The sequence below is a fragment of the Sphaeramia orbicularis genome, chromosome 9 (assembly GCF_902148855.1).
Source record: "Sphaeramia orbicularis chromosome 9, fSphaOr1.1, whole genome shotgun sequence".
Classification (NCBI taxonomy): Eukaryota; Metazoa; Chordata; class Actinopteri; order Kurtiformes; family Apogonidae; genus Sphaeramia; species Sphaeramia orbicularis.
This window is the reverse complement of record NC_043965.1, coordinates 47,723,924-47,740,085: the sequence shown is the minus strand read 5'-3', so window position 1 is coordinate 47,740,085 and position 16,162 is coordinate 47,723,924. Positions and strand designations below refer to the sequence as shown.

The 16,162-nt window shown below is 40.3% G+C and overlaps 1 protein-coding gene across 2 annotated transcripts in view; it reads right to left on the bottom strand.

Moving 5' to 3' along the window:
- Positions 1 to 1,097: 1,097 nt before the first annotated feature.
- Positions 1,098 to 16,162, bottom strand: part of LOC115425181 (NACHT, LRR and PYD domains-containing protein 3-like) — a 33,186-nt gene continuing 18,121 nt past the window's right edge. For both annotated transcript variants that reach the window (XM_030142562.1, XM_030142563.1), the window contains 10 exons: positions 14,124 to 14,297; positions 10,887 to 11,036; positions 10,609 to 10,634; positions 9,903 to 10,051; positions 9,760 to 9,806; positions 8,582 to 8,796; positions 8,153 to 8,415; positions 6,524 to 6,640; positions 5,241 to 5,382; positions 1,098 to 3,465 (listed from right to left, as the gene is read on the bottom strand). In XM_030142562.1, the coding sequence (XP_029998422.1) occupies positions 3,137 to 3,465; positions 5,241 to 5,382; positions 6,524 to 6,640; positions 8,153 to 8,415; positions 8,582 to 8,796; positions 9,760 to 9,806; positions 9,903 to 10,051; positions 10,609 to 10,634; positions 10,887 to 11,036; positions 14,124 to 14,297 (1,612 nt within the window). In that variant the 3' untranslated portion in view covers positions 1,098 to 3,136. The remainder of the gene's footprint in view (positions 3,466 to 5,240; positions 5,383 to 6,523; positions 6,641 to 8,152; positions 8,416 to 8,581; positions 8,797 to 9,759; positions 9,807 to 9,902; positions 10,052 to 10,608; positions 10,635 to 10,886; positions 11,037 to 14,123; positions 14,298 to 16,162) is intronic.

The window sequence follows — 16,162 nt, the reverse complement described above, 5'->3', positions numbered from 1 at the left end:
TTTATAGATATCACTTAAGAACCCTCGAAGAAGGAATTCAGAAATAAAGGATACTGGAAATTTAATGCACAAGGAAGACTACTGCAATAAGATTAGAGAATTAATAAAAGAAATTGAAAGTGATGAATGAACTGAAGACAATATGCGAAAATCAAGAAAATTCTCCAAGGATCTAAATAAGAAAAAAAGAAATATGAAAGCAAATTACTCCAGGACATCACTCGGTGCTGCAGTAAGAGTGAATTGATAGAATTACAAAGCAAGTTAGATTATTGCAGTTACATCTTGAAAGAGCCCAAGGTGCTTTTATAAGGTCAAACCAAATGGACTGATGCAGGAGAAAAAAACACCTCATATTTTAGTAACTTGGAGAAAGATAGACAGCAGAGACACTCAGTAATAAGTCTTTAGTTAAATGGAGGGGAATGTAAAGATACAAGAATATTAGAAAAAGAAGTGAAGCATTTTACTCCAAATTCTATTTGCCAGACCATACCTCGGGGGAGGTAAATATTTTCCTGGACAAAATTCAAAAAAAGAATGAATGAAAAAGAAAGAATTTAAAATGAGAAATTGGATGAAGTTGTTGTGGAGATGGCTGCAAACAAATCTCCAGGAACTGATGGGCTAACGGCCAATTCTATCAGTTCTTTTGGAAAGAGCAAAGAAACTTAATACATAAAGGCTTAAAAGAATGTATAGGGTCTAAAGAGCAGCTGAGAGGCTCTCAGCTGTCTAAGAAACCAAAAGCAGGTATACAAATGGACTCTTGAAATCATTTCTGATCACTACAAAGATACACCTTAAAGGTAAAGTCTCTGTACTTTGACATAATTTGACTCTTACAACGGTGATTTGTCCTAGTGAGGTTGCCGTAGTGAGTCGTAAAGATGGCCGACAAAGATAAATGCTTCTACGCATCCGCAACTCAAATCGTCCTGACACTCACATCATCCCTTAACAGACTGTAAACTAAAGGGCCAACCACACCAACCACACTACCGGCACCGCAGAGCAATGTGATCTCAAATGGATCAGACCAGTAAAATAATAACATAATTACTTATAAATAATGACACCTTCAAGTTTTTCTCTTTATCATTTATTGATGCCTTTGGGATTATTTACAACAGTTTTTTTTAAATAAAGCACATAGTACAGCCTTATATTCAACCACTGGGGGGCGCTGACAACTTCCAAACCTTTTATTGATGCTTTAGCTATGACATATAATGGTTTTAAATATATGTAAAAATCTGACCAAAATTACATTTTGATATTACATGGTTTGAAACACCTTTAATATCGCTTTCACAGTATTTATTGATGCTTAATTATCCAGGAGAACTTCGAAACAAATCTGAAGATCTGTCCAAAATAATGCAGACCTTATTAATCAGATCCTTTATCCGTGTATAATCAGATCACCATTAGGGGATAAAAAAGGTTTGACACAACATGAATCACATCAGGGTGCAGTAAAATAATGATTTGTGAAGCATATACTACATGCACAGTAATCGACCACTGTCAGGTAATAGTAACCATTGGAATAAATGTGTGAAACACCTCCAAACATGTCAGGGAGTACTCATTAATGCCTAAAGAATGATGTAGTGCATCCCTGCCCACTGGTGGAAAATATTAAGGTTCTGATATTATGCTCAACAAATGGTCTGTTTGGACAAGTCTCCAAATGTGCTTCAAAAGCATTCTGGACACTTCATGAATCCTCAGTGAAATGTTTCAGGATGTTTCCAACCCTTCTTCCAATGATCACCAGTGCATTCCAGTGGCAGTAAGGTAAGACTATGCTATGTGTTCCAGAGGTGGTCTCTTCTTCTGCATAACCACAGTTCTAATGTGGTCTCTGAAGGATGTCAGGGGCAACGATCTCAGCTCCAAAAGGAATCAGAGCTCTGAATATGTTCTACTTTGCATCAATAAGCTAACCCTTAGCTCACCTCTAACCCCTCAGGCTTCTGTAATTCCACCCCTTTTGTCCAAATACGGTCACTTCGGGCTCCAAAAAGCTAACAGGATGATGTCAAATCACAAACTACTGGCCTCAAATCAGCTGTTCACAAATCAGAGGAAGTGTCAGGATGTTCAGTATGCAAAAAAACCAAAAAAAACCCAAAAATAATACAACAAAATCGTCTGTAGTATCAAAATTATTTTAAAAAATATTTACCCGATTCTTGGGCTGCAAAAACACATTTAACACAAATCTAACTCATCTGGTCCAGTCATTAAAAATATAGTTCACATTTTTAAAAATGCAGACTTTCTTCAACATGACGATGTTGTCATAACAACTATGAAAATCGCTTTAGTCCAGGACAGGAAGAGGTCATCTGGACTAAGACTCGGACTTGGACTAGACAGACTAGATCCCAGCAAGGTAAATATGGGACAAGGATTATTTTGTGTGGGACACGATACCAATGAGACACAGACGTACATTTCCATATTATATTCCCTTTTCCATCAACATTCCCAAGAAGTTCTTTACCTGGTAAAAGAATTCCTGCTAAACTCAGTGGTTTGTGTTTGAACAGGTGTGGAACCCTGCAAGTATGTTCCACCAATCAGCGTTCTTCAACACACAGCCCCGCCCCCAAGAATTCCAGGGAATCTCAAAAGTTCTGACCCCATTGGAACTTTTTGTGAGGAAAGTTTGGGGATGAGAGAGCGTTTTTATTGGGTGATTCTGATGGAAACGCACAGAAGTTTTTCTAAATCCTTGGTAAAGTTGAACTTCCTGTGGTGGAAAATGGATCTTGTGTGTCTGACTACTGTCAAAAACAAAAGCACATTTTGTTTCCTCAGATCATTTTCACATGACTTAGTACTTTATCCACCATGTCCTGAAAATACAAAGACTAGAATGAACATTGAGTCAAAAAAATAAAGAAAAATGAAAGTTTCAACAAAGTCAACAAAATATTGAACAAATATGAACAAAATAAAGTCCTAATCTGACTCTTTTGGTGGATCAGTGTCTCACTCAGAGATTCATTTTTTTCAGATTTCCTTTGGATCTTATAAAGTCAAGTTTTCTATTTTAAATGTGGGAAGTGGACAAAGTAGGATGACAGAGGAAAATGCTATTTACAAACCAGGTCAAACCAGGTCAAACCAGGTCAGGCGTTCTCAGGTTCAGGGTTTGTGAAAGGTGTGGGTCCAGCTCACACAAGTTTTCTATCAGACATGAACAGGCTCCTGGTCCTTTGTGTCGCACCAGGTCGATCACATATCTAGCCCTGTCGGATGGGCCTTTCATTTTAGCTTCTTCACTTTCGTTGTCATTTATAAACCTCTGTTGTAACAGTCTGTCCAACAGCTGGTTCAGAACCGCCACCGACACGCGATTGATGAACTCAGGCCGAACTGTAGACAACTTGTCCTCTAGAGAGATGTTCTGCTGAGACCTCGGCTGATGGTCTTCACTCACAGCAGGATCTGAAGGATGAGCAGAAGATATGAATGAACTCCAGCCTGTGACTGGTTCCACAGCTTAAAAAAAAAATCACAAATGAAAATGTACGACAATGAATGAAACGAAAACAAATGCAAAACCTGTCCATAAATTTAAAATGACCAAACTACATCTTCTTTAGAGCTACATTACTTTATCAGACTTTAACGTAGAAACATGGTTAACACTGTCAGTTGTTCATCACATATTCAGGTTTTGCACATACATCACATGATCACGTGGTTTTCTGTTTACGACACCATATTGGTAGGCAAGGTTTCCTTGGATCGTACAATTGCCTATTGTTGGTGATATTTATCTGTCTCCTGTGTAGATCTACAATAACATAAAGCTTTAAGCAGTGTGATCATGGTAACCACATGTGTTGCGGTTGGTTGTTATAGATGAGTTTCAGGTGACGTACAGGGGTTGGACAAAATAATGGAAACACCTTCTATGATGCCACAATGTTAGGTGTTTCCATTATTTTGTCCAACCCCTGTATGCATACATTAAGTCTTGGAGGAGGAAATTACGCCGAGTTTGTAGCGTGTTAAACGATGGACCTGCTAAACTCCTGTGTGCCGTTTATTACTTAGCTTTCACCAAGTATAAGTTCGGCATACAGACCGCTGGGTTCCATTGGTGGCAGCGGTGGTTCTGTTCTGTCAACTGCTGTTTATAGTTATTACTGCGGTTAGCGTAGCTTCTCAGTATAGTTAGCCTGCGTGTCTGTTGCGCTTAGCGGCGTGGAAAAAAGAATTGTCATCATGTGGTACGGTGATAAAGACCCCTTTAAACCTACCAGGAGGGCTTCCCCTGGACTATCACCCTATAGAGACAGAGTGATTGTGGATCTACCTGCTCCCTTTGCCAGCGATGGCAGCCAGAGTTTCCTCAGCTGGAAGTGGCAGTCGGAGCTACAGCGGGCGACACCGGTGAGTTCAGCTGGAGCTGGTAACAATACTCCCCACCCGTCTGTGACAGTCTGCTTTTCTACTATGGGACAGCCTTCCCCACGCGGTCAAGTCAAATTATGCGGCCGTGAAAGAGAAGATGGGATCGGCTTTTGGACACAGACAGTTAATGGATCGTTTTAGAGCTAACATATCGGCTCGTTCACGAGTTCCAGGGCAGAGCCTGGAGGTGTACGGGCTGATGTGAGCCAGCTGGAGCTGGTGCTTGTGTTTTTGCCTCCGAGTTGCGTGTGCATCACTGTTGTTAGTAAACACTGAAACTCATCTATGGTGCCTTTATCACAAGCAGACATACTCACAAATAACAAAACACGCAAACACGAGTCCAAAGAAAAACACGATATAAAGCAACAGTTCTGACTTTCTGGATCCAGATAGTGTGCCTACCAATATGGTGGTGTAAACAACAATCACATGACCAGTGATGTCAGTTGCAAGTCCTGAATAAGGCTGTATTAGGTCCAATTAGCATTTCCACATCTAGTTCAGCGTTTATGAAATCACAAGTTAAGTTTTGCGTTTTCCCGACTTAGATCCCAACGTTCAGCCTTAGACTAGTAGCTCGGGGAAGTCTTCAACTTTCCTGTTCAACCTGCTGTTCCTCTGAATTCATCCAGTTTCACCATGTTTTCCACAGATGGAGTTCCATTCGTCCTCTTTCAGACGATGTGATGACCAAAGCCCAGTGACTTACACCATCTGAACTATGAGCCTCTGAGTGACAGGAGTTCCATCCAACTGACCATTACACCAATAACACATCAAACAGGACCACACCTTACCACTCAGATGCACTTCATGCTCCCAGACCTTTTTGTTTTCTTGGTCTTTGACCGTTAAAGTCACCCAGTCCATGTCCGTTGGAAGGCGGATTTCAAATGTTGGGTGATAATTTGGTCCGAAGTTCACGATAAAATTTGCTTTCTGAAAACCAGTAGTAGTTTGGGCATTATTACAGTAACTAAAGTGAACAATAGTAGTTTCATTAATCAGTTAATTACCGGAGCCCGACCGATTAATCAGACCGATTATAGCGTATCACCAATTAATCAACATTGGTCAATATGTGACCGATGTATTAACTTTGTTGCTGTGCAGAGATTCTGTCGCTCTGCTCCTGTGTCTGTGCTGCTGGAGACTTAGACGAATAGTAAAGTGTGCTATCCGCCCCAGTCTTATGAACTATTTACTCCCCACAGCTGTTAGTGCGCTTCCTGTGTACGTCACAGTTTCATTTTGCAGGTGCCTGGGTATTAATACTGTATATGTGACAGCCATCGGGTGGCCTTTATTGTGAAGCCCTTGCTGTTCATCATTCTTGTTCCTGTCTGTCCAGGAAGCTGGGGGTGTTGTCCCAATCAGGCCCTCATCTGCCTCACCTGGCTGAAACCTATAAAATGGCTGAGAGCATGGTGGCTCTCTCTCTGCTCGTCTCCTGACCTGACCATGGGCTGTCTTCATTTAGTTTAGCTGACTGATCCACACTGCCACACACCACACGCACCTACATCACTGCTTTCATTACTGACTTACACGTTCACGTTATTTTTATTTAATAAATCTGTGTTAAACTGTTTGTGCCTTGTGTGGTCTCCCCTCTTTGTTGCTGCTCCTGAGCCAGAGTTGTAACAATATTAATTGTCGCTTACATTTTAAATAATAATTTACCAAACAATTTTTATGTCACTATTTATCACATATAGACTCACATCTTTTCCCTAAAGTCTGCTCTCCCCAGCATAAAAACTACCACATCTACAACCTGTGGTTCCTCACAGGTTACATGCTAGTCTAATATAAGACTATTATACAGAGTTTTAAAGTTCTGTAAATTATCTTTGTGAATTAAATGAAGATGACACTGTTAATCCACCTGTCCATCATTCTCTAATGTAAAACTATTATATCCTGTGCATATCAATGTTCTTATTTCATATATTGACCAATATATCAGCCGATATATCAATATTGGCTTTTTTTAGCCCCCATCATCGGTATCGGCCCCAAAAATCCCCTATCGGTCGGGCTCTATTAATTATAGTACCGGTTCGTTTCCTCTGCTTACCTCAGGCTGTACTATGTAGGCATTGGGACAGTCCACGGTGTAACTTTGGTTTCTGATGAGTTCACATCCAGAAGGGGCTTCGACGTACTGTTTGGCATTCCACTGTTTTCTCTGGACCTTTAGACACAACACAACATTTATATTAACGTCAGGCTGATGCAAAGATGTCTCAATACTCAAGTTTAGTGTGATTCACAATCTAAAAACAACAGTGCTCAGGTCGTAGTCTCCGTTCTAGTTCATCCAAAGGTCAGTGGGTTGAGGTCTGTTTATGGGGGCCAGTCCAGCCTCCACTGCTCTGGGGTCTAGTGGTGGTATTCTTTACGACACCCCATCGACCCTTCGCATTATGTGTGGTTGTGCAAGGCTCATATTTAGCTGCCTGGCCTTGGAAACCCATGAAGGTTCCATCAGACAGTTTTTATCCTGATATTAAAGACAGAGGAAGTTTTACACCTCAGTACTCGCCAACCCAGCTCCACTTTACATGGTCTGTCGCTTCATGGCAGAGTTGCTTCTACTTCCTAATAACATTCCTTATGGTGGAATATCTAATAATGAAGAAATTTTACAAACTGACTTGGTGCGACAGCACCATCCTATTACTGTACCAAACTGGAATTTGGTGAGCTCTATTAAACCACCTGTCACGGTGCTTGCTCTTTATCCAAATAAAAATTCCAGACTTTTTCCATACATATCCAAAACTGCTATTTTTTCCCTCAGATCTTGACTTTATGTACTTAAATACTTGTGTGCCTACTTTTTTGGTTGAGATTGTACCTGTTGTGTGTAGTAGAAAACTTCATTATAATAAATGTATGAATAAACAAATGCATATTTCGCAATAAATTATGTTTTACTGACAGAAACATTTTAAAACATATGAAAATCACAGAAGTGCATGAATATCACACAAATAAGTTTCACTAGCCAGCTCTGTGATGAACTGGTGACATGTCCAGGGTGTACCCCACCTTCACCCATAAGTAGCTGGAATAGGCTCCAGCAACCCTCAAAGGAGGTTCAGATGAAGTCTCACTAGAATCATTCCAGTATCGACCGCTTAGTGAAATGTAATCCAGTTTTTCATATACTGTCCTCATGTATTTCTTATTTTAAAAGATTATGTGCCTTTGAGCATATTGTAAAATTTCACTATAAGAGAAACTTTTTTTCATACTTTATTAAAGACTTTGACATAAAATTCCAGACTTTTCAAGGTCTGGAAAATAGTGTTTCAAAATTCCATACTTTTTAAAACTTTCACCCTGCCTGTTGTGACTGTACGGGTAGGTGTTTGATTTAACAAACTTGTGGAAAGTGGACTGAGTGAAACAGCTGAATTCAGTAGGTTAGAGGTGTGGGTCTATACTATGGGCCATATAGAGTAGATCAAGTCACATGGAAGAGTCCTGGTCCTGACTGGAGCCTGCTGGTTTGTTACCAGTGGAGTAGTGGATGGAGGATATGTTTGACCTTGTTGACCTTAAGGACCATGTGTATGTTTTCACATTTCAGACCGTGGTCTAGTTCTTCAGAAACGCCTCAGGCTTTGGGAGACCCTTTTTAAACTAGGCTTAGGTCTCAACAGATTAACCCTAACGATAAATTCTGATACATTTGTACCTCTTCCACAGGGATGTTGCACGGCAGCAGTAACACGTTCAGTTTTTGCCTTTTTATTTTTGGGTTTGGTGGTGCGAGGAACAGCAGAACTTGGCCCGTGACTGTTTTGCTGGTAAGCCATTCTAGAAACTGCCAGACGAGGCCAAAGGCAGACATGTGCAGGACATCGATGACCACATGAGTGTCTGTGATCTCCAGCGGATCAATGAAGCTCATTCCATCGTCAGTGATGTGGGCGACAGACAGGGTTCCAGAGCGCTGACCTGTAAAAACAGAGACTCCTCCAGAACTAAGATCCAACTAGGCGAAGATGAAAAATGACCTGAACGAACTTCAGTTAACTGCCAATACTCACACTACTGAAAATGAAAACTGGACCACAGTCTAGTTGTTGATTCAATAAAACAGAATGTGTGATAACTTTCTTACCATGCTTTGTCTCACAGTGTGGGAGGTGGAGTTTGCGAACTGCATTCTCAGGGCACTCGATGCGGAACAGCGGACCTGCAGGCGTCCTACCAGCTGACTCCACCAGGACCTCATTCCATTGGTTAGTGCTGTACTGCAGCTCTGCCTTCTGATCCACAACAAACACCAGTCCAGTCCAAGTGCAATGGAATAAACCTGAACGAGGACACCTGAACCTGTACAACGCAGACAAGGTCCATTAGTACACCAAGTTTGGACCAGGTAACTGCACCCCCATTCTGAGTCCAATCCCAGCCACTGATTCTGAAAATGAGTCCAGTGTCTTCCAGACGCTGATGGAGGTGATGAGGGTCTCGATGTCCAGGTGTGGATGTGACACTGGAAAAGTTCAGGGACATCAGGACAGAATCACAGAGAACCTCAATCATATGAGGCTATGAAACATTTGGTTTGGGTTTTCATTCAGGTTTTAAGATAAGGTTGATGCATGTGATGGAGGAGCCCCTATTCCATCTCTGAGCTCCAAAACTATGTTTAATATGCCGTCCCTGGGTAAGAACAGATACTTGGTTTGGGTTTTTATTCACGCTTTACCATCTGAAACATGGTTTACTCCTATACAATTTCACAGTCATCTAAAATGGTTGACTCCACAGAATCCAGGCTCCTTAATTACTGCAATATGATTTAAGGTTGAAATTTGTAACAGAATTTCAAGTTATTTTCATCAGTCATTCAGTGTAATGTGTAGCAGACTGATGAGTTATCAGGTATGTGACAGGAACTGTTCACTATGTTGTAGTGAAATATTAATACTGTAAACCTGTGGACCAGAAGTCCACAGGTTTGGAAACCTGACCCCAACCCTTAAGGCTGGTTTAGTGTTGGTTCTGCTTTGTTTGTTTAATGTTGGTTGAATTCAGGTGGTCTACATATAAATAGTGAGTAAACCTATTTCCTGTCACATGTCAGTGCCTGTGGATCACTTGGGTTTAACTGTAAGGGTAACTGTTGAGTCCGTTACCTGAAGCAAAGTGTTGTTTTACTCCTAATGTCGTAGGTTTCCTACTAAATGAAGCTGCACTGTTGCATGGTTTGCCACAGGGTTCTGTGTTCTGGTTGTAAAGTCATGTCAGTGCATACTTTCTGTTCTGTTTTATAATATAAGATATTGTTACCTGTATGAAGTGAATCCAGACTCAGCTGATACTTCAGGTGTGAACTCCTAGAATTGACAAAGGTCCAGTTTTAGTTCTGTCCATGTCCTGGGTCATGACTTTACTGTTGTTTGTCCAAATGGTTGACATTTATGTTTGTGTACCTCCCAGGTGGACGCTCCAGCCTGAGCCTCTGTGCAGACAAGCTGCTGCTTCTCTGAATCTTCAGGATTCGTGTGAGGGTCTTGGTCCACAATGTCCTCTACGCTGTCCTCAGCAGACTCCTTCAGGTCTGAGTCTGAAATGGACGGACCTGGTGGGTGAAGAGAGTCAGCAAACTCACTGGTGGACGTGGTTTCATCCCAGTGGGTGAAACCACATATAAAAACATGCAACAGCTGAAGCTGAAGTGTGGGAAGACAATGTTGGTTTTAGTTTAGTTTAATTTATTTCAGACACAAACATAATACAAAACTTTACTTTTCTGTTTGTATGACAAGATTTAGATAAAATAAAACACCCTGCAAGTAGAGCTGAAGGATTCAGAGACAGTGTCCACAATTGTGGGTAATTCTACAATGTAAGTCTGTGCTCGATTGATAATTAAGGCATTTTGATTTTCATTCTTCTAAATGTGTGTTTTCTTTTAGTTCAAAATCTTGTTACTGAATTTTCAACACATGTTCAGGAATGGTGTATTTTTCCAGCTCATACAAACTTGAACTAGAGAAACAGAACAAAAGGCCCATTGGTGGGATTCTTCCAGCAGAGTCCACCCTGTGAGCCAGACTAGTCCTGGACTGTAGGTTTGAAGCTGATCTACAGCCACAGTTTAGAACAGTTCTATGTAAATGTGGATGTTCTACTCACATGGTTCATGTCTGTCAGCTCCAGTTCTGTTGAAACACACACAAATGCAGATCAAATAAAGCCTTCTAAACATCTAACTTAATCAACCTGGATTTAAAGATTAGATGGAGAATTAAATAATGAAACATTAGGGATTAAACATGAATTAAACATCTGTTACACAGTTCTGTTCATAGGTTTTAACATCTCTGGAGAAAACAAGAGACTGAACATGTTCTTTACTGTAAGGTATGAAATAAAGACACAATGTTCTCCAACATTGTCAGTGATAATGTTACCGTTTATCTGAGGGTCCAGGTTCAGTGTCAGAGTGTGGAGGACGACCTTTGACCCCACAGTCAGACTCTGATGTGTCCTCCACTGTCTCCACTCGATGATGGATTGAGATTCCAGTTAGTGTCTTTGGCATTCCCCCAGTATCGTTGATCCTATGCATAAAATATACACTGTCATGTTTAATCACATGTCCTTGTGGGTTCACCCCTTACCTCTGTCTGTTCTCACTGCCCGTTAACAAAGGTTCCATCTCTTGATCCACATCGGATCCACTAAAATATCACCTGATTCCTGAATCCATTATTGATTTCCAAGTGGCTCCATCCTGTCAGTCTGTTTTTTTCACCTCAAATCACAAGATTCACAAAATGTTTCCAAATAACCATCTCCAATGTGCAGCATTTCAGCCTCATATCATCATTAGTTTTTGAGATATTGGGACAGTCAATGTATAAATGTGCTACAGAAAAAGATGCTAAATTTAGTCAAATTGTTGAATTATTGATCACACTGGTCCACAATTTTATAGAAATTATCTGATTCAGTGACTAAATGTGCTAAATGTTACATATTTTAAAGCTGTATATGACGTTCATTACCAATTTTTCATCAAATCTGTAAAACCCAAGTGATAGCCTGAGTGTGACATATCCATTAGTCTTTCCGTGATTACGCACCTGAATCACTTCTCTCACGGTGAACAATTTCTAAGTGTACTGCATCACAAGCCGTCCGTTTGTTTACATACCAAACGAAAACTGAAGCCAAACCGTCACTCGAGCCTTTTCAGAACTCCACGAAGCTACAGCAGCAAAAAGCAATGAAGCTGTTTCTGTATTTGCTGCTGCTGCGGCCATACTGCGGCTGCGTGGAATTCCTATTCCTACAATGCGACAAAATTTCCGAAAAGGCCCAAATGACAAATTGGTTTGGTATGTACACAAACAGACGGCTTGTGATGGAGTATACTTCAAAGTTGTTCACTGTGAGAAAAGTGATTCAAATGTGCTAGCGTGGAAAGACTAATGGATTTGTGATACTTAGGCTATGACTGGGGTTTTACAGATCTGAGGAAAAATTAGTGACGAATGTTATACACAGCTTTAAAATATGTAACATTTAGCACATTTAGTCTCTGAAGCAGATACTTTCTAAAAAATTGTAGACCAGTGTTATCAATAATTCAACAATTTGTCTAAGTTTAGCATCTTACGCTGCTTTACGCTGCTTTAATGAGATTAATTGGAAAATAAATGACAAAAGTAGTGGTTTGCTGAGGTTTTCAAGGTATATGATACAATTTTATTACACACATATGTTGGTTTATGTACATTTATACAATAGATTTATAAATCTTTCATTAGATAGAACCTGTAAAGTGAATGTATTGTCATGTGCAGACAATGTTTTGAAGTAGATCTATTAGCTCTGAGACGAATATTCCTTTGGGGTAAAACCCATTCTCTCATTAATTCCCAAATTTCACATTTTGACCCAAGACTGTATCTTGGAAACTTCAGCCAACCAGCATTTTTAACCATTGTTTTTTTTATTAAGTTTTTCTTACAAATAATGCAAACAATAATGACACCGAACAACACTGAACTGTGCATTATAGAAAAGAGAGAAAAAAAAGAAGGAAAAAACCAAAAGAATCCCTACACAAAAATAAAAAATAATCAAAGTATTCCTCTCAAAGTAATCCCATTTATCCACTTGAAGTTCACTGTCACAGGCCCAACATAGCCCCTCCCTGTCAAGATGCAGTTGTGCAAGTTGATAAAACGTGCATGAGTCAGAATACACAAAGGATTCTGGAATGTGTCTAAAAAAGGGCCCCATATACTGTAAAACTTTACAGTAGTACGCTGAAGTGAGTTTCTAATTTTTTCTGGTTTTAAGGAGGACATAAGGAGCCACTGTGCATGAGTAGGAGGGGCAGAGTCTCTCCATTTGAGTAGTTCTTCCTCCCATGCCACCCTAAGTTGATATGAGGAGCTCTGAGTTAGGTCTAACATTTTGTTGTAGTGGAACAAAATGGGACCTTTAGTGGACTGATTCGACTATTGTTGTGTCCGACAATGCCAACCAACATTTTTGACTTGATTTTTCTTTATCAGTGACTCACACGTGGTAAAATTTCACAACTTTTACTCTGGAAGCAGTTTACTTGTTGATAGTGCTGCTGTGATCAGTCGACTTACTTGGTGTAATCGACCATAAAAATTAGTCGATGGCAATTTTTTTTACATTAATATAAACATGCTATTTGCACTGATATCAATCAATCGATCAATAAAATATTATTTATATAGCGCCAAATCATATATAGATATAATTGTTTTCATGGTAGACATTGTCATATATGAGCAATATGCAACTGAAAATAGGTGTAGTTTTTTTCTTCTCCTTTTTAAAACCGAATAAATCAAACAATTTTGTTGTAAAAATCTGCTGTGAACCGGTGTGGAGATCCACCAAGACAATATGACTGTGAAACCATCCATCTATCATGAACAACTCAAAAGTAATGAAGTCCTGAAGTTAGTATCTTCTCTAACGTCACAAAAATTAGAAACTATGAACATATTAGGATGACATTTTGTATACTGTTTTCTGGAATACTAACATTCATTCATTTTCTGAACCTGCTTTATCCTCACTAGGGTCACGGGGGTCGCTTGGAGCCTATCCCAGCTACTTAAGGGTGAAGGCGGGGTACACTCTGGACATTTCGCCAGTTCATCGCAGGGCTGAACATATAGAGACAAACAATCACTCTCACATTCACACCTATGGGCAATTCAGAGTAACCAATTAACCCATCAGTGCATGTGTTTGGATGGTGGGAGGAAGCCAGAGTACCCGGAGAGAACCCACGCAGACACGGGGAGGAACATGCAAACTCCACACAGAAAGGTCCCACCCCCTGTCGACTGGTGTTGGAATCGAACCCAGGACCTTCTTGCTGTGAGGCACGAGTGCTAACCACTGCACCACCGTGTCGCCCTAACATTATTTTATAAATGTATGAAGCAAATGGGAGGTGGTCAGTTGGAAAGTTGGTGATTTCACATGGACTGAGCCCTTTCTCCACCTCCCAACATTAAACAAAGAATGATTTCAGTGGTTCTGATCAGATCACCTTATGCCTGTGAATACAATATATACTCTCATACTTTACTGGATTCAGGTGTTAATTAGACATGTTAACTCCATAACAGTAACAGTGAACTGACCGGAGTGTCTCCAGTTTATAGTCTGGACTCTGCAGTAAATCATCCAACAGCTTCACTCCTGAATCCTTCAGGTTGTTTCCACTCAGATCAAGTTCCGTCAGATGGGATGGATTGGACTTCAGAGCTGAGGCCAGAGAAGAACAGCTGACATCTGACAAACAGCAGTCATACAATCTGAATAAAGAATGAATATTATAGATTAAAATATGTTAATAATCTAGTCAGATGTGTTCAGATTATGAACGTGCAATCTAAGACCAATCAGTCAATCTTTATTTCAGACTCAAAGGTTCATATAAAAAACATAATAAAACAACCACACCCGTACAGTCAAATGTACCCTACAGTACATATAAGTACTGTCTCCAGTGCCTCCAAAGTCCAAATGTATACCTGACACTGCCCCCCCCAGGTCTGACAACTGCATGTATAATTTTATTCTGTGACAGCTCCAGTCTGTCTATGAATTTATACACCAAGGCTCTGACCCCAGCATTAAGAGTGGGAACATTATTTTGTACAAACAGCTGACTGGCACTCGTCCACCGTGGGACCTTCAACAGTCAGCACAACGCATCGTTGTATGAAACCTGCAGCTTCTTGAATTTGGCTCTACTGTAGTTCCACCACCGGTGGGCGGTGTACAGTGGGGTACAGTAGGCTTTGAACAAAGGTAGGTTTACTTTGTTTGTACACATGCTAAATGCCAGCACATTTGCTTGGCCACACAATTTACAGTATTGCCTTTGTATACTCTCATTGTCACAAAGATCACTCCTTATGATGTGACCAAGAGATTTAACTTTGTCAACAACACAGAGCTCATTTCCTGACAGATGGAAAGAGGGAAACACAGCCTTTTGTTCCTCCTTGGTTCTTGCAATCATTACCTCCCTCTTTTTGGCATTGAACGTAATGTCGTACAGTTCACCATAGTCCGAACAAACTCTGAGCAGCTGCTGCAACCCAGCCGAGTATGGTGACATCACTACAGGGTCATCTGCATACAGAGGACGGTTCAGAAGGTGGTCTCCACCCATGAAACCTCTGAGAAAGATTGTCCATGTAGAGGTTAAACAGGATGGGGGACAGAATTTCACCCTTTCTCACTCCATTTGTCACTGAAAAGGGTCCAGAAGTTGTGTTTCTCCATCTAACTCACATGGTTTGGTTTGTTTACCAAAAATGCAGTGTCTGTATTAGATAAGCAAGGACACCTCATTGTTGTAATTTTTCAAACAGCTTCCTGTGACTGACTCAGTCAAAGGCTTTGGAGGCGTCCAAGACGCACAGAAACATAGTGCAGTTCTACCTACTCTACTTGTTTACAGCCTCTTTCAGAGCCTAGACACACATACGGTATCAGTTCCATGTTTACTTTTAAAACCAAACTAGCAAGTTGGCCCGTGGGAATCCACGAATTCTAGAAGCAGTAGAGTTGATATAATGGAGAACAGAATTTTTGTAGAAGTTGGTCTTAAGTTATGCAAAATTTGTGTAAGCTTAGTGGTTTAACATGCAATTAGGAAGAAACAGAATGGCCCTCATTTTGTATTGTATTAAAATCCCATATAACCGAAAAGAATGCATTCATAGTGATGCTAAATATGTCTTTTAAAGGGCTTTACTTCATTACTGTGTGACTTCATCACATTCATATTACTATATGACTTGACTAATCTTACTGGTGTAACACAGAGGTCACATGGCTTTTATAATATAGATTGTTCATCAGTGGTGACAACATATTGCTGAAATCTGTCTAAAAGGATCATCTCTAACACTTTTAATAAGACACTTGCTAAGGCAACAGGCCTATAGTTTTCAATACTGGACATTTTTCCTGATTTGTCCTTAATTACAGGCACCAGCAGAACAGGCAACATAGCGGTGGCCAGTTTACCATGTATCAACATTCCAGTAAAACATAAAGCAAGCAACACCGCAACCCTGTGACTGGCAAATTTCAGATGTTCTGCTGTAATCTTAGCAAGTAAACAAGAGACGTCAACACTGTTTAAGGACATGGGTGGAAGCTC